We start from the raw sequence: 26812 nt of genomic DNA on the forward strand, positions 1-26812 counted from the left end.
ATTAGAAAGGCTGGGTAAATACTTCAAATTTTACTGAAAGTGTAAATTCAACTAACTGGTTAAGATATAAAACTAGAAAGGTAAGAAGGAATTGGCAAAGGCAGGATATGTTTTCAAATTTAGAGTCTTAAGTGTTTCCTCATTTGTAAAAATGGTTAGCACCTATTTCCAATAGTTTGCTATGAGACCCAAATGAGATAATTGTAAAGTACTTAGTCTGGCTATATAAATGTTAGTTATTATTATTATTATATTGCATATGAAGGACTGAAGCTTGCCCTGTTACTTCTCCTAAGACAGTATTTTATATAGCTTAAACAAATCCAATTCTTACCTACGTAAGATACGTACCTAAAAGATTGAAAAAGTGCATCGAGACTTAGGTGTACACACATAATTCTTTCTATATTTAGTACCTGTGTGAATATTTCTGGGACTATCAAAGTTCTTTATACATCTTACTATGTGTATTTCTGTTTACAAGGTAGGTTGTTAATCAGGGGCCTAAAAAACAATGGAAAGCTATAAAAGCCTCATCATCTCTATTTCATAAATAGAAATCCTTTCCTTGTGAAGGCAACATAGATTCTACTGACTTTGTCTTCACAATGTCATTAAGTGAATATTGGGAAAGGTAAGACATATTCAATTTACCTAAAAATACTGCTATCAATAGCACATTCCCTGCTCCTTAGAATATACAAAATTTTGTCTCCTTTTGAAATGGTAAGATCAACATATTCCAGCATTATTTAAAATCTGCAGTATTTGACAGGATAGATCAATGGAAAAAATGTTTTCCACTGACAACTTTCTCCCAGACACCAAATAGGCTATCCTTTTGTTAGAAGTCTGCCTATAAAGCTCATACTTTTAAATGTTCTAACACTTTCATGGAATCTTCCGAAGAGCACATATGCACTTGAACATTCAATGCCCTCGTGCAGCAGGTCTTAACTATAAATGCAAAAGATGTTCCCTTCTATATGTGTGAATTAAAAACCTATAAAATAATACAGGCATTCTAAAATTTGTGTTTAAACTGATAACAGCTTTACTGATTTACTGACAATGAAAATATATAGCATTTTTTCCGTCAGAGCATTTATCAACACTTGGCATCCCTGCACTAACTTGACATGTAAGATGATCAAAATGGATTATGTAATCTTTCCCATTCATTTCTATTGATTTTAGTTATGATAAAATTCATCAGTGTGCATGGGAACGCTTAGTCTGAAAGGCTCCAGTTGACAAAAAACCCAACAGAGCTGTAATAGGCTGGATGTAATTTTAAAACAGGATTGCACAAATACAAAACTCATGCCCTAAAGGCTTCAGCTACAAATTAATACAAATAATTCAGGCTATCTCATAAAAATTAAGTCTGTCTAATGCAGAGATTTCACTTCTGATATAGCATTGCAAAATTCAGAGAAAAAAAAAGTAAATGTCATTTTAAAAATAGAGTTTCTTAAAACATTTTTCAAACTTTTTTTCTTTAGCTTCAAGACTAATCAAAGTTATTTCTGTGACTGCCAGGAACATCAAAATGCCAGTGAGTGGACCATTTTAATCAGTTTTATTGATTCATGCTTTCAGTTCTTATTCAGTTAAAAACAAGGCACATTAAACACATCCTCTTATTGCTCTATAAATGCATGCAGCTCATTCTGTATATCAAAAGTAATAAATAATGGCAATAAAACACCAAGACAGTTATAAAAATGACAACCCAGATTCAAACACAGTATTTAACAGTCCAATCTAGAACAATAACCTAACACAATACATAAAAGTGCCACATGTAAAAACATGCAGTATGTCTATCCAGGCCAACACAGAGCTTGTAGCTGTTGTATTTTGTTTCTGATTTCATACATAGGAAGGACAGGTTCTCCTCTGGACCACCCATAGGACTGAAATAATGCAAAACAGCACAAAGATATAACTGCATTCACTTCACCATTATTACATTCATGTGCCAACAGCTTTTTATTAAATACATAAAATGTGAGATGATAATTAATTCAATAATCGACCCTTGCATTTTTTAACCTATCAGTAATAAGAATGCAGTTTTTAGCAATGTACAAGAGAGAGCTAGCATTCCACATACCAAGCAGACCAAACAATGCCAGAATTTAAAGCAGAATAAAAAGGTATGCAGGAGAAATCCTAAGGTTCCACTCAGGATACACTGACTGAAAGCAAGATATAATACTCGGGGTATGTAGCAGACAACTATGGTCTATAAATTAATCTTCTATTATCACTATTACTATTACTACTAGAGCAGGGAATTATTTTTAGTCATAGCGTACAAAGTTTTCACTATAGACAGGATTTTTTTTCTTAGCTGAATCCCTTTAAAAAGGATCTCAAAAGTCACTTTATAAGACTAACTGGAATTGGTTTCAGAAGTACTTGATTTTTCCAAAAGTTATTATCAGATAATACCTCAGTGTTAATTTAGACATGACACAAAATGCTTGTATGCTTTATTCTCAGTTTTAAAAAAAAAGTTGGCACCAGCTGATTCTCAAGACAAGTTTCTGGAAGTTGTGAAGAAATGCAGGTTCAGAATCAGCAGATTTTAGGAGAAAGCTGATGATACAAGACTCCACACATAGCTAAACATGCACAATTGTGATGTATTTAACAAATGCAGATCTGGCGAGAGAATCTGAAGGTTCCTAAGCACAAGAAGTCAGTGTCCTACTGCATTAGGTTCAGGGAGATACAAGTCATCTTTATCTTGATTTAACTAGAAGAAGAAAAAAGAGAGGAAAACCAAACATACAATATTATAATATTTCATCCCAGAAATACAGATACATTAAATATATTTTTAAAATAATTTTTTTGTCTGTTGGGGCTTGCTTAGTTTCAGACACAGAAATTTATTATTTTTTGAGAGCAATGCTGAATTATCTTGTTTCAGCCACTATTCATTAAAAATATTGGCAGGAATCTTAAAAGAAAAGCATGGCACAATGACTTTTGGAAGTATGGCTATCTTGGTTTCAGTTTCATACTCCATTGTGGCAAATGCATGAACCCAGCTCATTGTGGGCAAGTTGTTTTCCATCTCTGTAGCCACTTACAATACCATGAAAGTAGTAAACAATAAATATTTAAATAAATTAAATGGTCTTTATTAAATTGTACTTTGATGTATACTAACATTTTTTGAATCTCACCATTCAGACTCATGATGGTGACAAATATTAAAAAGTTGATAGAGAGAGGAATATTAAGATCTGATCCTATGCTAACAGAAAACACCACTGTGATGATCAATTTGTATACCAATTTTTATAACTAAGATTTCCAAGCACAGTAGTAAAAGCTTCCATCAAAGCTCAATATTTGCTTCTATATACAGAATCTGATCTTTTATAAAAACTTGTGTGGGGGTTCAATTCATATGGGGAAGGGGCAAGGGACAAGCTAACACATAAAGGGAGTGCAACTAGAATCAAGTAGCAGCAAAAATATTCTTAATCAGTCTTACTTAAAATGTCAGATTTTTTTCTATGAGGACAAAAGGAAAATGCTTTTAAGGATTAAAAAATTCTGTGCTTGTGGTTAATATTTAGAATTGAAACAAATATCTTAATAAATATATTAATTTTATTTCCACTTCCCCCTCCCCCAATTCTTTGCTAAGTGAACAAAACTAATGCAATAGAGCTCAGTCCAAATCAATATTAGACGATATCACATGCTCTCTCAAAGGTAAGATCTGGGGTTTGAAACCTGTACTTTTTGCACATGTGCTTGTGGAATACATTTCAACTGTTATAGTAGCACTGTAAAGAGACAGAAAATTTGGGCTCATCGTTGTTACATACAAATGTACCATTTCTATGATAGTCTCAAAGTAGGGAAATCATGGATCTTGCTGGCAACCTCAGCATTCAAAGAAAAGCAGCTACCACTGAAAAAAAAAATGAACTGCCGAGATGAAACTATCACTGTAAAACTCAGTAAATGTCAATGCTATCCTTATCTATACCTGTGATTTGGGAAGCTTTCAGAGTTTTTCTTTGTGATTTATTCCTGAAACAAGATCTAAAATTTTTTCAGTTTTGGCAGTCACACCTGAGTTAGAAAATTGAACAATATTGTGAATGGAAGGCAGGGGGATAGAAGGAAGAAATCCTCAAAAACACTATCATTTCCAGAGAGGTCATTCTGCATGCCCCTTCTTTTTAAGAGTAAAGGCTATCTAAAAGTTTAATGAACACAGGTATGTGTCAGCAAATCTCTTCCAAGTTCTTCCTTGAATTTCTGCCAAAACATCCTTCCTTGAGGACTGAGAAAAGCTTGTCTAGTCTAACAGGCCAAAAGTACAGTATTAAAATTTTGCATAAAAATAAAAGTAAAATATCCTTTTATAAGCCAGGCTGAATGGCAAATACAAATCAAGGGCGTACACAAAGATCTTATCATAAGGGTTTTGGAATGTTTCCCAGTGGTTAAAAAAAAAAAAAAAATAGCTATCCACATCCACTAGTTTAAAGAAGAATGGCTTCTAGTTGTTTTTAGCACGGTGCTTTGTTGTTGTTCTGTAGTTTTTTTGTTTTGTTAACTGCTCAGACTCACAATCCTCCACAACTCCGATCCACTGGAATTGAAGATCTTGAACCCAGGTTCTCTTCAGCAGTCTTCATGAGTATTGCCAGACGGCTTCCAGATACCATTCCTTTTTGAACAGCACTCATCAGCTTAAAGAAACAACATTTGATACATTAAAACACACACACACATACTAGCACACAAGCACATATGCAAAACAGAGTAGCTCATTCAATTCTGAACAGCATTTTAATAGTTACAAAAACTATAACCTGAGACACACACACACATACAACAAGCACACAAGCACATATGCAAAACAGAGTAGCTCATTCAATTCTGAACAGCATTTTAATAGTTACTAAAACTATAAGCTGAGATAAATGAGTTCTCTATCAAAAACAATAGTAGGTGCTACAGACAGCAAACAGAAGCAAGCAAACAAACAAATAAATAGATAGATAAATAAAGAAAGAAAAAGAGAGAGAAAAAAGAAAAAAGCTACTATTTTGGTGAATTTGAAACAGGAGGGCATCATTTTTATAGAAACAACTATCTAGTAAATTAGTCTTTGAAAATCAACTTCACTTCTTTGCCCCTGTGTGTTCAAAGCCCTTTAGTGCTTGAAATTATCTTAAATGTTGGATTTCAAATTTCATTTGTAAAAATGCAAAGCAACACTAGGAATAGGATAAAAACATAATTCTGATGATACCAATAATGCCATATATAACAAAGGATATGGGGGTGAATGATATTGTACTTGACTCCTTCAAATTTCTTAAAGACTTTTCAAAGTAATTTTCATTTAAGTCCTTGAAACTGGATCCAAAGTTTTACCTTAAAGAATTAATAAACTCCACAGCTCAGACTTTTAGTTAATTCTTTTTTATCCAATGGATAGAATCTGAATTAGTCTCAAAATTACATGCACTCAGATGGCAAATGACTGTTGGAATGAACTAGGCAATTACATTGTATGTGTGTGTTTGTTTTTCCTTTTTTCTGCTCAAGACTTGCCAGTTTTTTTTTTTTTTTTATAATTTGCTTTCCTTCTTTCTATCCTACCAATAATTTTTCTTTTTATTTCTTGAAAGCTCTGGCCATTTACCACACCTGATTGTTCCACACAATGATCATCTAAAAATAGTTTTTTAAGCCATACATCGTCAGAAAAAGTAAAGAATCTTAACTTACTTTTACATCAAGCTAGAATTTACCTTATATTAAAAAGAAAGAAATGCAACAGGTGATGAAGGTTAAGAAGTGTTAGACTTTTGTTTTCAGTTTATTATTTGGCACAAACCATTAAAAAGTGGAAGAACACCATCAAGTATATACAAGAATTTTAAAAACTTTTTAAAAAATAATTTTAGCATAATTTAATTTTTCCTATCTGTTTTAAATACAAAAATTACAAGCAGACATATAATTTTACTTGGAAAAAAAATTGTCATCCTACTATATCTAGTATGTAAAATGCATTGCATCAACTGATATAACTTGGTTTTTTGAAGTGTTCTTATGTTTTATTCCTCCTAGTATTTTAACAGCTGAAGACATAAAAACAAACTCTTCCATAAATAATTTATTGCTTAGGCTATTAGTCTACAAGTACTTTAAACCCTAATTAACAAATAACAATCTTGAGTGAAAATTATTTTTTTACCAGGATCAGTTTAAACATGGTACATATCTAAAATATTCTCTTCTTCTGTCATGATCCACAATCAATCTTTAAAGTACTGAGATATTATTTTATTTGGAGAAACAATTACAGATTTTTCATGGATCCTATGAAAGATATTATCTTTAACTTAAAAAAAAAAAGCTTTAAAGTACAGTATAACCATTTGTACTTAGAACATGAAGACTTTTCTTCCATGAATAATTAAAAAGTTAAAGCCTGATCAGCAAGAGATTTTATAAGAAAACATGTATAAGGATTCAGTTACTTAGCATCAATTTTCTTCAATTATGCTCCACTTAAAATTTACTCAATTACTAAACACAACAAATTTATGCCATATATGACTTTGGATTTTTAAACAAAGCTTAGAGGTGCTATAGAGTCAGAAGACCTCTGTTCAAATTCTAACTCTGATGCTTATCCCCATTATCAACATGAGCAAATTATTCAACCTTATTGAATCTCAGCTTTCTCAGTCTATAAAATGGGGTAGTAATTTTTGTAAAGGAAACCGTCAACCTTCAAGTACAATATAAATATTTATATTCATAATATTTATAATAATAAACACAAAAATGTTAATATCCATAATTTTAATTGATGCACCTCATCCCAAAAAGCTATAATTTTAAAAATTTCCCCAAAAATTACAAAGAAGAAGCATTATGTGATTTCTACTTTAAAAGCCAAAATGATAGCCTGGATTTATTTTGAAGACTGTCTTGGTTAAAGAACTAGATTTTACAAGGATGAAACTCTTTTTTATAATGCTAGACACAACTGTGGAAATTTTCTACATTTAGATTCAACAATGCTCTTATCTGCAGCTTATCTCCAGAGAGACAATTACCATTTCCTTTGCCTTGATCTTGTTTGTTTAACTTGACACAGTGAAGAAAGGGCTGACATTGACCAAAATCCCCAGCATTAATTTATCTCATGTTCAGCATTCATCATTGCCATGATGCACAGCAAAGACCTGGCAGTCATTTGAAATACCTGCCCAAGAAAGACTACAAAAACAAACCTAGCTAGTAAGGAACAAATAAACTCTTCATATAAGTAGAATGAGGTAGACAGACACAAATATATTGCTGGTCATCTTGCTTTATTTTATCTCCTTTAGAGATATTTATGAGAATTAATGATCTTCATGCCCAGTTTCCTTATGGAGTGAAAATGTGAAGTTCCTATCATCAATTAAAGAATGTGGACTCAAGTATGGAATTACAAGAATGTAAATATTTGAATTATATGTCATCATAGACATGGGCTTGAAATTAAAACATACATTTCCCCCCTTTAGTTTGCTTTGCAAGCTTCTTGAAGAATAACACACCTCTAAGACTACGACAATTAAATTTTTTGTATATGTAACATAATGCATATCTAAGGCATTAAACGTATCTAAAGACAATGGAAATGACACCTGATAAAGTTGGGCAATAGGTATTCCTTTAAAAATGATATTGATCTATTCTTTTAAAAAATGTTCCTAAGTTAAGTTCTTAACCCTATTTTCAGAGCCCCTCTTTAAATAGCCCAACACATTTGACTGGTTTGTTAATTTAATTAGGAGAAATATGAATAACAAAAAAAAATGTTCTGCATCACAGAGGCTCTTCATTAGCTCATATAAATTATTTGAAAAAGCTATGGAATACTGATTTTTCTATATTCACAAATATAGATATAGGTAGATAGACGGCTTTTTCTGGTTTCTACCTGAAATACCTATGCCAAGTACTCATCGTTCCTCAATGCTCCAAAATGTCAGATGTGTAGGGGCAGCTAGATTGCGCAGTGCATAGAGTACCAGCCCTGAATTCAGGAGGATCTACGTTCAAATCTGACCTCAGACACTTAACACTTTCTAGCTGTGTGACCCTGGGCAATTATTAATTGCCCAATAAATAATAAATATATTAATTGTTTTGTTAACCCCAATTGTCTCAACAACAAAAAAGAAAGTTTGATGTGTACATATATATGTGTACTCATATATGCATGTGTGTATATAAAGAAAATTGGATATATATGAGTGTACAAAAGTATATAGCATATTTTAGTGGATAAAAAGAAAGTCTCAAAGCCAGAAAGACCAGATTTAAGTCTCACTTCTGAGTGACCCTGGCTAGGCCACTTGAACCACTCAGGTATTCAGGCAATCTCCTAATACTAGAAATTAGGAAAAAAAAAAAAAAGGTATTTATTAATCCTCACTTGAAAAAATAGGCATTCTCTAAACCAATCAAATCACAAGTCCAAACACATACAGACACACTTCTGATTTTTAACCTACTTTGCTTCTCAGTAGTAAAAAGCAATACCAACTATGTATACTTAGTGGTCTGTTACTTAGATAAATTAAATAAAATACTCTAACTACTCATACATTAGAAGCAATATTTTCAGGTCCTTAAAAAAATTTTGTCACTTGTCTTTTAAAATGAAATAGCCACAACTCACCTGTAAAAATTCATGGAGTTCAACCAATCCATTTTTATTTAAATCTACTTCATTGAGAATTTCATGTAGTGTATTTTCATCCATTTGAATATCAATACTCTAAATGAAAGAAACGTAGAAATAGAATTAATCATGAATTGAAGCTTTCTATTAATTTTGTTAAAGATTTTCAAAGCACAAATAAACAAGGTTACCTCAAGTACACGCTGAACATCAATTATGGTAATAAAGCCTTTTTGCTCTTTATCAAACATGTGAAATCTCTTTTTGTACCTAGAAAATAATGATCATTAATGCAAAACTTTGCTAATATTAGACATTTTGTTAAAGTCATAGTGAAGGAAAATTTAAAGCATAGTTAACATACCTCTCAATATCAGAAGGTTGTAGGCTAATTTCAGAACAGTCCGTTAGCTGCTCTGACCGAGACTTGTAGCCCATTTCATAGTATAGAAATCTTGTTGCACATTCAAGTTCTTCCTAAAATACAAATAAAATCCCCAAATCTCTATCAATCAATCAACATATATTTGATAAATCCTTAGATTATATATGTGCCCAGGACCATATGAAGCACTGGAGACAACAAATGTAAAATAGTTCCTATTATCAAAGAGAGAAAATTTCAAAGTTCTATGTTCTTTTAAAAAATTCATCCTTAAAAACAAAGGAAAGAGTATGTCTTCATTCAGTCTAATATTATTTATCATAACTTGTATCTGTGGCATTTGAAATATAAATTGGCAATGATTTAAAAGAGAACTAGTACTTTAAAAAGATGGTACAAATTACTCCAATGCTCATCACTTCAAAAGAAGTGAAAACGAAAGTCACAATGATTACATGGGAACACAGGAATGGGGCATAAGGACTTTTAAGATCAGGGAATAGAATAGGATCCTTTCAGCTATCATCTCATGAATGTATACATTTATCAATCAATAATTATTCCTTCTATATATGTGCAAAAAGCTGTATTAGTCAAATAACCAAATAAGACCCTGGTCACACAATAATATCTGGTTACTTTTTAAACTGTAAATAAATAAAGATAGATATTCCTGTTATAGGATGGTTGCTTATTGATTCACCCCAAAGTTATGGGTGGAATGATCTGAATGTGCAAGAATAGAATGAGAGCCCTAAGATCTGGTTGTGAGAAGATGCTGATTCAATTTGTGCCAGGAATTCAGACTGTGGGAGGTATGATGGAGGAAAAGAATTCTATGAACTAGACTGGTTACATTCCACCCACTGGAAGACAGTGGATTTACTCTGAATTCTCATTCCTTGAGTGTGTTGGAGGTAAGAGTTTGGGAAATGATTAACAGATATTTTTCAGCACATATGAGGTACACGCTTATCCACAAAGAAAATTAAAAAAATATATATCCTTTGAGCCTTTCTAATAGGCTTATTAGATTTTAATATCTTTTTTTCCCTTTGTTTTAGTGCCTTCTCTGTTAAACTCTTCATGTGGCTTCTTTCTTTCCTTTTCCAAATGTCCTTTCTAATAAGCTAAGAATGCATATATACCTTTTCTCCCTTAGTTTTATAGTGCTACCTTCTCTGTTAAACTCTTCATGTGTTTCCTTTCTTTCCCACTCCAAATGTCCCTTGACCTGGATAGCTCTCCATTGCTTGCATTGGATTAAAATTATATATGCATACACATGCAATAAATGCAAAAAACATGCCCTTTTTCATCATACCTAACAGTGCTTGCATATAGTATGGGTTTACCAAATGTTTGTTGAATTTTATTTTGAATTTAAGAAGCAGAAAGACTGCATCCCAGTGAAACCATTTTGAGCATATTATTCACAATATGTTGACCTCTAAGGTTACAAACCGCTAGTACTTATTCATTTATTCAACAAACATTGAGTAAGCATTTATTCTCTGCTAGGCACTCTATAGAAAGCATTAGGAATACAAAGACAAAAAGATAATCATTTTTTGCCTTCAATGAGCAATTTATATTTCTCCAGGATAAAGACATAAATACAAAGAAGTAAATGCAAATCACATATAACATACACAAACCATAATCAAAACAAGTACTTAAGGAGGTAGGGAGGGAGAGAAGGATACTAGCAACTGGTGGTTTGGTTTTCATTGTTAAAAAGCAGCTTATGTCTAATCCTAAATGCGAATTTGGCAATCAATAGATCTTCCTGAGTAGGGAAGTAATGGAGTTAGATCTATTCTTCAGGAATATCAACTTGGCAGTTAAATGAGTCAGACATTAGAGATGAGAGAGATTAGAGTAAAGGAAATCATATTAGAAGGTTATTACAATAATTAAAATGTAAGGCAGCTTGTTAATAGTGGACTGGGCTTGATGTCAGGAGCACCCATGTTCAAATTCTGACCTCAGAACCTTACTAATTGTGTGACCACAGTCAAGACACTTACCCTCTATGAGCCTCAGTTTCTCCATATATGAAGTAAGAGAGCTAAATTCACTGACTTCTAAGGTCCATTCCGATTAAAAATCTACCTCCCGTGAAGACAAGGAGAAAGGAAGGAGGAAAGTATTGATTAAATGCCTATTAAATGCTAGGCATTACAATAAGTGCTTTATAAATATTATTTTATCCTCACAATAAACCTGTGAGGTAGGTGCTATGATGATGCCCATTTTCAATTTAGAAAAACTAAAATACAGAGGTTAAGCAATTGACCAGTGTCACACAGTTACGAAGTGTATGAGATCAGAATTGAACTCGTCTCTTCTTGACTTCAGGTCCAGGGCTCTACCTAGCTGTTATCCATGACGCTAACTAGCCACAATTAGGCTGATAATCATATGACTAGAAAGACATAAATATTATGAAGATAGAATTGAAGAGATTTAGCAATCAATTGGCTATAGGAAAAAAGGAAAAGGCATCCACAAATGACTCAGACTTTGCAAACTAGAGTGACCAGAAAGTTGGTACGCCCAAAAGAAACAAGCAAGTATGAAAGAAGGGTTTAGAGTAAAAAAGAATGAGTTCTATTCTGGATGTGTTGAATTTAAGTAATTAGTTACCTTTTCTATTGTTTCTCCTTTATGCAAATTAAGACATCTCAATTATTTGAGGTTATAGATAATCAGTAAGACAGTGCTTCTATTTGCTACATACATGGCAATAGCATCATAGTAGATGTCTGTGCTCTTGAAAATTTGATTGGGACTAATGAAATCAATGAAAATAAAGTACTAAAAATCTTTCCTATCAAGATATTGTATTTATCAGAGTCATCCCTGATAGTGACATGTAAGACCAATTCTTTATATCTAAACCTTGATTAGAATAAATTGGCTTTCTTTCAGCCTGAGGATATGGGAGGCTTCGTTGCAGATCTAGAATGAGAACATCATTTCATATTGCTTGTTAAGAGAATCATCTATATATAAAAGTATTTTTGCTACCAAAGGAAAAAAAAAGGTAAATTGGCAGAAATAGGAGTTTGACTAAATGATATATTCTAAGAAGATTTTTCAATAAAAATGAATAAAGAGCTAATGGAGAAAGCTCTAACACCCACTAACACAACAGAAAAGTCAAGCATTTTATTTTGGAGCCAATGTGATAATTGGAGAAATATAGTAGTAAAATTCTATATTTCATACCTTTTTCCTTTCTTCACACCAATTCAGTTCCTTTGCCATCAGGTCAACAATCTTAGGTAGAGCTTCCTCTGCAGCCTGAACATTCAGAAAGGCAAGTCGAGTGCGGCGTGAAATTATATCTACTGCTGTGCATGCGTATTCTTTGATTCCATATTTCACCTGCATTTAACATTTTCAAAAGTTATTTTGTATCCAAAGGTTAAAGGCAACTAGCCACATACAAAAAAATCCCATATAAACTTGCATGTAAGATGAAAGGTAAAGTTTGGTTTTATACTTTTGGGTCACCTAGCTGATTTTAAGATGAGATATAACAGTGTTCATGCTTAACTGTCTCTGACAAACCACAGTTTGAAAAGTTGACTCTCTGGAAAAGGAGTAACTCCACTCTCAATACTTTTTGGCAAATCTCTTCTGATTCTCATTTGCCATCTCATTGCATGGGTAGAAAGGCAAGTACCCTCTGTTTATGTATAACATGTTATTTATCTATTTATGAAATTATTTTATTTGTTCTTTGGTTAGATACAGTAAAAAGAACAACAAAACTCTAACAGAAAATAAGTTTCAATTCTATTCTGTGAGATCTTAATCCTCAGTTTCTTCATCTGTAAAATAAGGATTGAATAAGAATAACTTCTCAAATCTCTCAGCTCTAAATCTATGAATTGTAACTCTTATCCTACTCAAATTTGCCCTAAAACCCTATGATCTATAGACATCTTTAATTTGGGCTACATAGCATTTCCTGTCTTGTATGATAAATAACCATATAGTAAGAGCAGTGTGTGTGTGTATTACATTCCTTATGACAAGACAATAAAACTAGTATTACATCAACAACAAAATATTTATTGAGTATATAGTACGAAAAGCACTGTGTTGGGTATTATGGAGAATACATAAGAAGTATAAGATAATATTCCTGTCCTCAAAGAGTCAATATTTATCTTGGGCAGACAATGTATAAACACAAAAATTTTAAATAACAATTTAAGACTTCATAAGAAATCTCATAAGATAGCATGTAATTAAATATCCAATAAGTAGTACAGATAAGTGTGAGGAGATCAGAAGAATAACAAGAAATTAAACACTGAAGTAGTTTGGAAAAGCTTAATTTTAATAGTGACGTAAGCTGAGTCTTTGAAAGAGGATTTCATTACTATTTTAATTGCTTTTTTCATTGTTTTAATTCATATTACCACTATCTCCCCCAAATTTTATAAATGTAAAAAGTAATTATACAATCATAGTTATATGGCCACTTATTTCATATTCTGGCAGATGTTCAAAAAGAATAAACCAGCAATTATCTTAACTTGGGGGAAGAGGAGAACTGCAAAAAGTGAGTAGAATTCAACCTAGATACCAAGGGAAAATATGGGTCATTGAGAAAAAAATCACATACCTCTGCTTCAATGTATGGGAATTCAGACACAAGACGTATTCCAACAATGGGCCATCTTTTTCCCGTTACACTTGCTATTTTGGCTACCTCGAAGGCCTTGTCACCATAAGTAGAAGCAAGATGTTGAGCCACCTATAGAAAGGAAAACACATTAGACAAAGACCTTGAATATCAGCACTTCCTAAATAAAAAGAAAACAAAAACCAAAAAAACTTGTGTAAGGGCTTCTTGTCAAATGTTCCCACGGCATGTAACAAATTGGTTTAGGAGCGTATTAGATTTTGATTGTGTGGGAGGAAACTCCATGAGCTCTGGATGCTTAGGCTAGCACTAAAGCTAAGATGCATGTATCACTGTTCTCAGTGAGTAATGACATTTCAGTTTCACTCTACCTCTAGGATCACATTTGAAGAATAGATTCAGTTGGTATTGAGAAGCAACAAACGCAGGATGCCAAGCCAACTGTTTGAAAAAGTAAACAGATAAAAGGGGGGGGGGGGGATATAGCCAGAAGATCTATTGTGGAATTGATTCAGAAAGAAAAAAAAATGAATAAAAGAAAGGTATTCACATCCATTCTCTCTGTCTCTCTCTTCTCTCTCTCTCTCTCTCTCTCTCTTTCTCTGTGTGTATCTGTCTTTGTCACTCTCTGTGTCTCTGTCTCTCTCTCTCTCTCTCACACACACACACACATATAAAGGCTTACTGGGTACCATAAGATCCTATTACTCATAAAATGTATACTCAGAAATTGTAACAAGAAAGAGCATATGCTCTGGCTGATTTTGTTCTTGTCAACATCCATTCAAGTAAAGAGGAAGATGAAATGCAACAAACACATACCTCATTTTCAAGTCCATAATCCTGAACCAGTCTAATGTACATAGTAGGGCTCCACTCCTTACCACCCTGCAAGAAAAGGTTAGCTGTCCTACTTGGCCCTACTTTAAAATTGTGATTTTTGACAGCAACATCTATGGTATCTTCAGCCATCGCACGGTAAGTGGTCCATTTTCCACCTGAAAACAACATGGAGAAGCAAATAAGTCACCAGATTATCTTACTGCTCAGGTTTTGATTTTTTTTTTAAAATTAATCATTTATTAATTTCATTGCTTACAATACCATAATGGCATTAATTCAGATTTCAATAACAGCAATAATTTAGAAATTCTTGATAGCATTCATTCATTCAGGTCCCTCAAGGTGGGATCTTGTAGAGACCATCATCTAAGACTCATGAAATACCAATTCAATTTCCCATACCTGCTATAGTAATAAGGCCACTATCACTGGTATCAACAACATGATTTCGAGAGATTGACTGGGTATCTTTAGATGAAGGATCTGTAACAAGAGGCCGAATTCCACTCCAAGCAGCTAGGACATCCCCTCTTCTCACTGTGGAGAATAAAAATAAAAGCTGAGTGTGCTAATTCATTAGCATGTAAAGAAAACTAGAACGATTTTTAAACAGTAGGATGAAGTTACAAACAAGAGGAAAATAATGTGGACTCAGAGAAGGGGAAATAGCCTTAAATATAAGTTGGAATTACTTGGCCAGCTGCCAAGTTGGACAGAAAAACAATCTAGAGGTAATAATGAATATGAATTAAAGTAATGATCCTATTAATGCTTAAATGTATTAGCCTGAGCAAAATTATCATTAAAAAAAAAAAGTCTGGCACTTGAGGAAATGCTAATGAGGATCAGATAATAATCAAGAGAAACTAGTTATCAACATCCCTCCAGATGGAATTACCTGGCAGAAAAAACTGCCCCCCTCGAAGTATCCCTGAAATTCAAAAGACCTAAAACTCTTCCTAAACATTCTTTCCCCATTCCTGTTTCTATTTCCTATGTGAGAAAACAAAATTCCTTTAAAATGTTATTTAACCAAACCATTATGGAGATTGTAGAATTTTTAACATTTAAGAGTTTATTTTTCCTTTCAATATTTTTTCATGTAAAGAACCACTTATTAATGCCTATAGTATGCTAGATACTATTTTTTCTTGTTATTTTCTTTCCCTACTGCTGTTAATACTTTTATATTAACTCCTCCCATTTCATAGTATTTGAGAACATGGTTTTTAGAGGAAAAGAAAAATTATTTGAACAGATACAGATACTTGAATGCTTTAAAAACATGGTACTATCTAAATACAATGTATATTTACATAGATTCTCAAAGATTTACAATACCCGTCTCCAAATAACCCTAAGAGTTAGATGGTAAAAGTATGATATTCCCATTTCACGAATGAAAACACTGTGGCTCACACAGGTAAATTCACTGGCCAAGTAACCTAGCTTGGATCAAAGGTTAAACTCGCCTGATTTCTGAACTGTAGACTCACAAAAAGCTGGAGACAGAAATGACCACAGAGGGTAGTACATTTCAACAACCGGAATTTTACAAAAAAAGGAAATTGAAGTTAGTGATTGGCCTGGAGTATTTGAACTCCAAATCCAGTGTTCTTTCCATTGAACCATAATGACTGTTTAATATTCCTTTTATCATACAATATGGAGTATTTTATAAATTCTTCCCATTACAGCACTCTCTTTTGACCTTAACCTTTTCCCAAGATAATACCATTCCCACTGGCGCTCTCCCCCTCACTTCTGATTCTCTTATTTATTATTCCTTTCACTTTAGGTTTTTGCTTATTAGTTCCTGCCTCTTTCCTGTTTTATATGAACATATAATAAGCATCCCCCAATTTTTGCTTCTTAATCAAATAGATTCCTCCTGTCTTCTTCAATTAGTCCTGTTCATTAGTTTTTAATATTTCTTTTTTGTGCCATTTCTCAAAAAGGATTTCTCCCATTCTATTTATTATTCCATCTTCCTGCTATCTAGATCCTAACACTCTTGATTCATGATTCCTGCCAATCATCTGATCTCTATTCTCTGTATTCCTCATCCAATCACAGGTTATATTTTAGGTGGTTTCTTTCTGCCATTGCTCTGTAAAGCTTGCCCCATAAATTCTTCTTTCCCAACGAGTCTCACCCTAAGAACTATGCCAATTATTACAGTTGTCAGAGGACACTGCTCCATGATAGGGTCCACCTCCATTTCATCCTGTTATGCAGGCCGCCATTGATCTCTCCCCTTCCCAGGATACCTATTATCTCAGAATCTCCCCCCCATGGTCCATGCTTCACCACATATCAGTTTCTCTCAGGAGTTCCAACCTCTTCCCCAAGGTAGAACAATAGACATAAAGCCCTAACCATTCAGACCACACCTAGTGTAGGTATCCATCTCCCTTCACAGACTATCACTTTTCACCCACAGAAGCATTAACCAATGGACCACCAAAGCAAGGCCTCGTTCCTTTTCATTCCACTCCCTTATCTTCAACTACTCCCCTACAGGCTCTTGGAGGATATATTCCCCTCATTGTTAGCTGTCATTTAGAGCCTCTCCACCCACATATATTGATTCAATATATGGATTCAAGTTGTCATGAGATTCTGCCCAAAATGCTCCATATTCCTGTCACATTGACCAGATTACTGCCTTCATCCCTCTCTTCCCGTGTATGTTTAGAAAGAAGTTTCTTACTGGTCTTCTGCTATCACTCTGGCATAACTGCCATTTGTATTTATTCACTTTTCTTATATTTGTTGTTTGGGGTATTTGAGAACTCAAATCTCTCCAGTTTTTGTTTTGTTTTTTTTGAAAAATTCTAAAAATGTCTATTATTAGACTTCTAATCTTTTTTTTTTTTTTTTCAGGTATAGTTAAGCTCAGATTTTCAGGTAAGTTACCTTAGATTCATTTTAAGTTCCACTGCATTTCAGAACATATTTCTTCCTACATTTTCTGGTGTGAAATAGTCCCAAAATAATCTTGAGTTTCATGAATTTCCTTTCTTTGTATTTGAAGGTCTTTCTCTGGATTGCTTGAAGAGCTTGTTTCTAAACTGAATTTTAAATTTAATTATTATGTGTGCTGGAGTTTGCCAACATTGGTTTGTTTGGTTTTCTGGAGGCAATTTGTGAATATTTTCAGTTAGTATTTCATTATTTGTGTCTATACATTCTGGCCAGTTTTCTTCTATTACATCTTGCATTAATGGCATTAAGATTTTTTTTGTCCTGTCTTGTTCTTCTGAGAAAGCTATAATCCTTAGGTGCTCAACATATCCTATCTTTGAGATCAGTATGTTTTTCTTGAATTATAAGCATATTTTCTTTTGAAGTTCTTGATATTTTTGCTTCTTGTTTCTAGATTGGCCTTTACTTCTACATATTTGTATTCCCAATTATCTTCTTTTTTGTTCCTTTGGTGAGACCTGCCATCAAATTCTATTCTGCCCCTTATTTTTGCTGGACAGGACATAAATTCTGCTCTCTTCTTATTTCTTTTTATAATCACTTAGAAACACTGTTATAATCCCATGTTCCTACATTCATTATCTTCTATCTCATCATTTTCCTTTGTTTTGCAAATATCAGGCTGAAATGCCTAAACATTACTAGATGTATTGCACAACTCCCCACATACATGGTGCCCTGTCCTGGGGACTGGTCTCACTCTTCATTTCTTAATTCTCTGACTGCTGCATTGGTGGGTCAAGTTATCTGTCCCAGGACTGGCATTTCAGAGTTTTGCCACACTGGTGCTACACAAATGGCCACTCCAAGAAGTCTTTTGCCATAGCAAGACTAAGACTCCACTGTTGTAACCTTAGCAAGACCTCCACAGTCTTGAGCCACAGTGTTCGTGGCAATGGAAGGAGGGAAAGGAGAAGCCTAGATGTAGATAAATTTTGTTGTAAATTTATTTCAGGTCCTGAGACCTGTTATAAGGTCATAACAGGGAGAGAAGCTAAGTCATAAACATCATAAGCATCAATTCATAGGTTTTCAGTATTGTTTTTTAATCTTCTCTTGGATTCTAAGTACATGGAGCCAGCCACATGCTTTGTCATTGGCTCATAATTTCTGTTTTAGGCTTGAGAATGTAAGAGAAAATGTCTAGTCCTCTATCGTTTTGTTCACATGACTAAGAAGAAGTACTTCTGTTAAAAAAAAAAATCACTGTAATACTTATTAATGATTTTACCTTAAGAGTATCTAAGTCTCATCCCTTTAATAAGGAACAAAAAAATCTAGAATAGACCCAGAAACATGTATTTGTATTTTTTAATTTATATTTATTTAGATAATTATCTTCTCCTATAATAGAACCTAAGTTCCCTGAAGGTAGAAACTGTTTCATTTACACACTCAGTACAGAGCCTGGCACATTTTGTTGTTCAGTCATTTCTGACTCTTTCTGAGGTTTTCTTGGCAAAGATACTTGGACGGGCTTGCCATTTCCTTCTCATTTTACAGATGAGGAAACTGAGGCATACAGAGTTAAGTGACATGTCCAAGATCTCACTGTATATGTCTGAGGCCAGATCTGAACTCCTGAACATACTGAAGTATATATCCTAAACATACTCAGGACTTGGGATTTTATTCACTATATCTCTAGCTGCCTGCTATACAGTAAGTGCTTAATAAACATTGATTAATTGATTGATTACCTATATCCTCAAGATCTAACACCGTGTTGGCCATATTGCAGATGCTTAATAAATATTTGTTGATTGACTAAAATAATAAATGAGAAATGATTACAATTTGGAAGACAAATTGGAAAGCAGCCTCAATTAATAGTTCTAAATACCATACATCCTTGGTGAAGTCAAGAAGGGTTCCTAATTGATTTCAAAATTCAAGATTCAAAAAAATGATAATTCGATTGATCATCTGTTTCTATACAGATGATAAGGCTTAGAAAATAATATTACACATTTCAAGAAGAGGCAGTTAGATTAGACAGATGGAAGAACCTTTCCACTTAAGGGGAAGTGAGATAATGAAATTCCATGATGTAGAATTTATTTTGTAAGAAATCTTAAAACTAATGGAATATTTCAGCTACAAATAGGTGAGCATATGTAGAGAATGTTTTAGATGACATCTTTAGTTTACTTGGAGAATCAAAATTATCCTGAGTGAATTTTGGGGATGGGAGGTAAAGTGGGGGTTTAGGAGTGAAGAACCAACCTACTGTAGCAAATAGTAATCTGGCATTTTCCATTCCTATGAAATTTTATCCACTGTTCCAATTTGTCAAAAAAATAAATAAATAAAGTACCACAGATACATTGGAGAAACCTTGGCAAGAGGAAGGAGGTCGAAAGAATGAGAAAGAAAAAGAGATCAATACTCAGATAAGAAAGGAGTACTTAAAACCATACAAATATACATATAAAAACTATATCTTAATAATGCTTAGTATATGTATTTTTATTGTTCTTCAGTCATTTTTCAGTCTTATCCAATTATTTATGATCCTATATCGGGTTTTCTTGACAGATACTAAAATTTGTGTGTGTGTGTGTGTGTGTGTGTGTATAAACTCTGGTGAAAAAAGCCTGTTGCTCTTCACCATAATGAACAAGTCTTTTGCTGTTTGACAGATCAGCATAAAATGCCCAAATGCTATATTTCATTCCAATCTCCTCCATTCTCCTAAGTCACTTTCTAAGCATTTTGTAAATTTTTTTTAAAAAATCAACACCGTATTCTTTTTCTCTTCTACTTCCTCCTACTTTACTCTACCACCTTCACTGAAAAAACAAAAGAGAAAAACAAAATCTTTTAAACTAATAAACATAGTTAAGCAACATGATTCATACTGGTCATGTTCAAAAGTAAAAGATAGATAGATAGATATAGATATAGATATATAATCTCATTCTGCAACCTGTGTCCATCATCTCCCTTCCAGGAGGTAGAAGTATGCTTGCTTTATCAGTATTCTCTGGAATCATGGTTGGTCATTGTATTAATCAAAGTTTTTTAAATCTTTTAAAGTTGTTTGTCTTTGCAATGTTGTCATTTTGGAAATTGTTCTCCTGGCTGTGCTCCCTTTGCACATCATTGTCATGTTACATCTATTTATTAAATACCAATAAACTTGCTCTTTCGATCCCTGTACATACCTAAACTTTCTGTATACTTTCCTGACTGTGCAGAATCATAGAGTTAATGTCAAGGGTATAATTCATACTTTCCTTTACCCTCTTCCTATTCAAACTCTAACATACATTTTCTAAGTCCAGCTCAAATGTCACATCTTCCATGAATTCTTCTCCTCCCTACCCCCAAACTCTAAACATCACCAAGACCATCCCCTGCAGATTCAAAATAGTACTCTATTCTCTATCTCTCTAAAGCAAATAGATACCATGCTAATCTATGTATGTGTCTTGTTCTCCTTAATGAGGACAAGAACTGATTTATAGATAGTAACTTCCCCTAGAAACTATCATATTGTAGGCATTTGTTATTTGCTGAACTGAATTTATCAATATTTAGCAAAACATCTCTCATATATTAGGTGATTAATTTTTTCCATTCAAACTGAATTGATAGTAAAGTCATAGTACTTTGCATGTTGGAAGGACTTAACCAAAGGTAAGAATATTCAATCTTTTCAACAACCAGGGCAACAAAATCATTAGCTTTCAATTATTCTCACTTTTCCCATCAGAAATTAAATCCCACCTCTTCCTGGCTGTTGTTTCTGCTTCTGTGATGCTAACATTAACACAGGTAGAGACAAAGATTTGAAATTACATTTACATGTAAATTTACATTTACAAAGACCTGACCTCAAATCCTACTTCCAACTGACAGTTTTATGAGCAAATTGTTTAACCTCCCCCCTTCAGCCTCAGTTTCCTCACCTGTAAAATGGGGATAAAGTAACTATAGGATTTCCTTTACAGAATGAAATAATGATAAAAAGGACTTTCCAAACCTTAAAGTAATACATAAAACATGTTGCTGTTATTATTACTATTATTATTACCTTATTTCATCAAACAGCACAAAAGTTACACTTCTAAAACATTTGATAAAATAATCTGGGTTTACAATCACAGACTGCATGCTGCTGGTAGAATTTTAACTCAACTGAATTGGGTTCTTAGTGCCACTTCAATTATATTAACACAGTGTTGAGATTGAATTTATTTATAAAATAAAGTACGTCTGCATGCCAAGTTAAGGAAAATATCAAAATTAAATACTTAAAATATAAAGTAGCCTATAGGGTACTTCATCTTAATTGGCTGCAGTCTCTGTTGCAAGTTCAGAGAGAAGTCTTCAGTCACATCCAAAGACTCAAGCCAATTCCATACATATACATGAGTCCAAGGCTTCTTACTAAAGATGTTATCTGGGAAATGGTTTTAATTGATAGAAATTTGGTTAGAAGCAAATCTGTCTTAAGACCATTAACCACAGAGGTACCAATGATTCAATGGATCAATGATCTCAGGTATGTGGGAACTCTTAATAATACAGATCAGAACAAATTTATTGCTAGCCATCCTGGTCTTCAAGTCTTCTCAAATCTTAAATTCCTCATCTATAGATATCATGAACTCCTGGGGGTATAAAAGTGCTTATGGAAAACTAAATGCAGATTTCTAGACTTGGAATCAAGAAGAGGTTTCAAATACTGCTTCTGAAACTAACTGTGAGACCAAGAGAAGGTCACTTAAGTATAAGATTTCTTTTTATTATCAGAATAGACATAATAAAACTGGTGGCAACTATCACCTCAAAGAAATTGGAGGATCCATTGTTTATTGCAAACAAATGTTCAACTGCATTATCACTTCACTAACATGAAAATAGTGTTAAACTTTGAGGAAATCAGGGTTCAATTTCTGTTTGTAAATTGGGAGTGGGGGGTTAGGGAGGTATGTAGGCTCATCTAAGATCTGTGATTTAATTGATATAGGGAAGTTGTGCTGAGGAAACCATTATGGATGCAGCCTAGACACTAATGTACCAGTTATTGTCTTAAGAGAGTTGACCCATACACTGAGATAGTGGGATATAGTCAGCTTATGTCAAAGATAGATCATTTCTTAACTGTATAATCATAGGTAATCATTCACTTCTCATAACCTAGTTCTCACTTGTAAAATGGAAATAATTATTCTTGCATTAATTCATAGGGTTGTTATAAGGAAAGTATTTGCATAAAGCTTATAAACTTTCTTCTCACATATATTTGGCAATCCAGTGTCATTCCTCCTTTAAGAAGACTCTTCCATTGCCCAAGCTCTGGACATTTTCATTGGCTGTTTCCCATGCATGGGATGTTTTACCTCCTTGTCTTGACTTCCCTGGCTTAAAGTAACAGCTAAAATCACATATTCTATGAGAAGCTTTTCCTGATTCCTGATAATGTCAGTTTCTTTTATTCTGTGTGTATCTTAGTTTGTATTTTTCATGTGGTTTTTCATGTTCTCTCCCATCCCTTTTAGAATATGAGCGCTATCCCCAGTGCTTAATGCTTTGCACCTAGTAGGCATTTAATAAATGTTCAATGATGTTTTGGAAATAGATGAGATCCTCCATAACTGGCAGACTTCATTTCCTCTGGGATGGTTTGAATAACTCCTTCATAGAAAGAACTTGGCAGACTAAGGAATGGTGGTATTGGAAGGTACCTTACTTTTTAATGATAGACAGTAGGTGAAACTATGGCTAAATAATGATAGACATGCTTTCTACTTGGAAAAAAAGGGATCTCCTAGCCAACTTGGTGGTACTTCTGGGTATTGGGGTGGGAGTGATGGAGAGTCCTAAATTAGTCTCTGTGTTAAAAGAGGGCAGCCCACCCATGATGGTCTCTAAGAAGGTTTTTTTTTTTTTTTAATCATTCCTCCAATGATGATCTGAAAAGATAAGGAAATAGGCTAAAATGGATGAAGAGACATGCAAAAAGACACACTGGTGGTAAATAAATGGTAAAAAGAAGGTTCTTTGTGTATCCCACAGTTACTGGCACCACGCCTTAAATCAATTAAGAAATCCACAAATATTTGCCAAAGGAAGGTTGAATCATAAGTGATTTGCCCTGTTTCAACTTCATTTTCTGCCTGAGTGTCCCTTAAGCCAGTGGCACATATTTGTGAATTAGCTGGAAAAGACAGTGAAGAGAATGTGGCCACTGAAGTCAGAAGTGACCTTTGGGGTGGTAGTCAAGTCATTTGCTGTTGCTGTACCTGGTATTTACATCTGTAATGAAAGGGATGATGATAATCTATAGAATCTACCATATTTCCCTTGCCAAAGAGCTAATAAAATAGATGGTCTCAAGCAAAATTCACTAAGCAACAGAGGCAATACATACAATAGAAAGAGCAAAGGATCCAGAGTCAAAGGTCCTAAGTTCAAATTCCCACAAATCTTACTACATGTGTCACCCTGGGAAAATCTACATGTAGCCTCTGTTTCATATTTATACAATGAGGAAAATGAATTAGCTCTGAGGCCCCTTCCACATATAGATTTATAATCTTAGGTAGATAGCTACCTAAAAAGAGAGCAAAGTGCATAGTGGTTAGAGTACTAGATTGAAAAAGATCATAGTTCAAATCCTACCTCATAGTATTACTAGCTGTGTGACCTAATTTCCTGCCTCAATTTCTTCATCTATAAAATAGGGATAAAAATAATACGTATCTCCCATGGCTATTGTGACTATCAAATAAATTAATATTTGTAACATGCTTTGCAAATGTTAAAACACAATATATAAATAATGCTACTGTTTTTGCTTATTACTATTATTATTATTCTGACACAAGAATCTCAAGGATTGATTTTTTCTCAAATTACCCTCAAACTTGAAACCTCACAAGTTTGCTTGTTTGCTTATTTTAAAGAAATATTTAACACCCTATCTGCACAATAAAATCTTTGATAGCCCTAGTTAAAACACCAACTTCATCCAGTTGTTTCCAAAACTTTCACAAACTTTTAAGACCTTGTAGAATGTTGCATCCTCTAAGTGTTACTGTTACTATTTAAAACTGCATTCTGCTACGCATTCTCTGCCATCAAACACCAAAGGCAGATTGGTCTTCTGTGGCTAGAGAAGAAATATTAAGGTTCTCCTAAACTTTATATGAGATTTCTGATGGCTGAAGAAAAATAAAAATGCTTTTGGAGTCAAGACAATGAGGGAGAAAAAAGTCACAAGAAGTACCCTGTAGTAGTATGGTTTACTCAATAGTACTAAATTGATTTTTTTTTTAAAGAGCCAATTCTATACTTGCTAAAATACAGTGCACTCTCAGATAACATGAGCCTATTCTTTGCATCGAGTTAAGAAGAAATATAATCTTGAGAAATAATGTATTATTAAGTCTATAGTAGAGAACAGCCTGTTTTGTGTTTGTGGTAAATTTAGTAAAGGTAAAGGTATCTGAATTATTTTCAAATTGCTCACAATACAAACATCCTACCTATACTATATTAAATGTGAAATAACAAAGGTAATGCAAAGTAGTTATATAAGGCTGAATAGTAACCTTTTCCCACATATTATTTTTAAAAAAAAAGAAAGACAATTTTTTTTTCATTTGCAATTATAGTTATTCCTTTAAACCTGCAAATATGTCACCACTGTATTTTCTATTAAAGCTCATAGTAGAAAATAACACACCACATTTAGGTTAAGAAAACTGAATAGCTCTCTCATCTTGGGCTACTTGGGAGTATGTTTTTTGGATAATGCTTTCCTGAGTTTGCTGTTTAAAAAAGAAATCAGTGGAAATATCTAAATGAACAAGGGTAATGGGGGGAGGGGAGAAAAGTCTCAGAAATCAATACTTCTCTAGCAGCATGTTTAACCTGACGAAATGAAGTGTTAATCACAGAAATAAGATACCATATTACATTTATAAACTAATGAAACTAGAAAAAGCAAAGCGTGTGACACGATAATTAAACAGCTGGAACACATCCAAGCCTGTGTGTAAGTTGATAACCCTGGTGCTGTCTCTGGCAGTTAAAAAGCAGGTCTGCATTGAGGTGATATGGCCAGCTTCGTTGTTAATTGAATAACAGGCCATCTATAAACACTACTAATTTCACATGTGAAAACCTGTGTATAACTAGTGGAACTGCCTTCAGAAGCACTCAGTTAAAAAAAAAAAAAACTACTTAGGTGGAAGAGACTGCAAATATCCTATTTCCATTCTTCTAAGTCATAGTTTAGGCTGGCCACCACATCCAATTTATTAACCTCTCTACAACAGACTTAATGATACATTTTTTCTCAAGATTATTTTTCTTCTTAACTCAATAAAAAGAACAAAACTATCAATTTCCCATTTCAGGAAAGAACAAACAAGTAATCTAGAAATTTCAGCCTGTGAATAGAAAGCTTTCTAAATTGCAAAAGAAGACATGATCTTATTCCCAACAGGCAAAATGCTTTTTGGAATTATTCTGATGCATTTTGCAGCAGATGAACAGCATGGAGTGTGAAGATTTGACAGTTTTTTTTTTCCCCTTCTTTAAGCACTATAGCCATTTGGGGAGGCTAAGAAACTGTTCTGAGAATTTTATTTATTCATTCATTTAATAAATTCCTTTTTAAATGACTTGATTTCACTTCTGATGAATGAGAACTATTTTCAAAATATTTCAAACCATGCTCTTAACCAATTTTTTTTTTTAAATCTGTAGAAGAGACTAGTTGGCCCAAGGGAGTAGTTATGGGATGTGGAACCTCTTCTAGGTTAACAGTTCAAATCTAAATCAGGTCAATTGAAAGCAAAGGTCATTTCCATTCCCCAGGTACTTATGAGGTTCTGTGAAATGAATGGATGAACTCAATGCAGTTCCTACCTGACAGACAAACACATCATAAAACCATAACACACTAGTGAGAAATGTATTTGGTACAGCACCTAGGATATTATTAGCAACTCAAATATGAAAATACGTAGGTGAAACTGAAATGAGTAAACCAACTGAATGGATGATATGAAGCTCAAGGATTCTTTTTTTAAAGCCCTTTTAAGCTTTGAAAAGAATGATTCTTTCAGGGACCAATAAAATTCCTTTAGAAAAATATGAATCTTAATGCCATGGTTCACTGGTAACGGGAAAATGATATTGCCCATCCTTGCAAGCTGCTGCT

General features: G+C 33.6%; 1 protein-coding gene across 4 annotated transcripts in view; it reads right to left on the reverse strand.

Annotated features, from left to right (window-relative positions):
• Window positions 1–1565: 1565 nt before the first annotated feature.
• GPD2 (glycerol-3-phosphate dehydrogenase 2) overlaps window positions 1566–26812 on the reverse strand; it is a 180906-nt gene continuing 155659 nt past the window's right edge. For 3 of the 4 annotated variants that reach the window (XM_023499218.2, XM_012544744.3, XM_031960649.1), the window contains exons 10-18: window positions 15043–15177; window positions 14620–14795; window positions 13777–13908; window positions 12366–12524; window positions 9111–9223; window positions 8938–9016; window positions 8744–8842; window positions 4612–4733; window positions 1566–2767 (exon numbers count right to left, since the gene is read on the reverse strand). In XM_023499218.2, coding sequence (XP_023354986.1) covers window positions 2764–2767; window positions 4612–4733; window positions 8744–8842; window positions 8938–9016; window positions 9111–9223; window positions 12366–12524; window positions 13777–13908; window positions 14620–14795; window positions 15043–15177 — 1019 coding nt within the window. In that variant the 3' untranslated portion in view covers window positions 1566–2763. Of the gene's footprint in view, window positions 2768–4607; window positions 4734–8743; window positions 8843–8937; window positions 9017–9110; window positions 9224–12365; window positions 12525–13776; window positions 13909–14619; window positions 14796–15042; window positions 15178–26812 lie in introns of those variants that run through there. The other variant, XM_031960650.1, reaches the window with a different exon arrangement.

The sequence above is a fragment of the Sarcophilus harrisii genome, chromosome 3 (genome assembly GCF_902635505.1).
Source record: "Sarcophilus harrisii chromosome 3, mSarHar1.11, whole genome shotgun sequence".
NCBI classification, from domain to species: domain Eukaryota; kingdom Metazoa; phylum Chordata; class Mammalia; order Dasyuromorphia; family Dasyuridae; genus Sarcophilus; species Sarcophilus harrisii.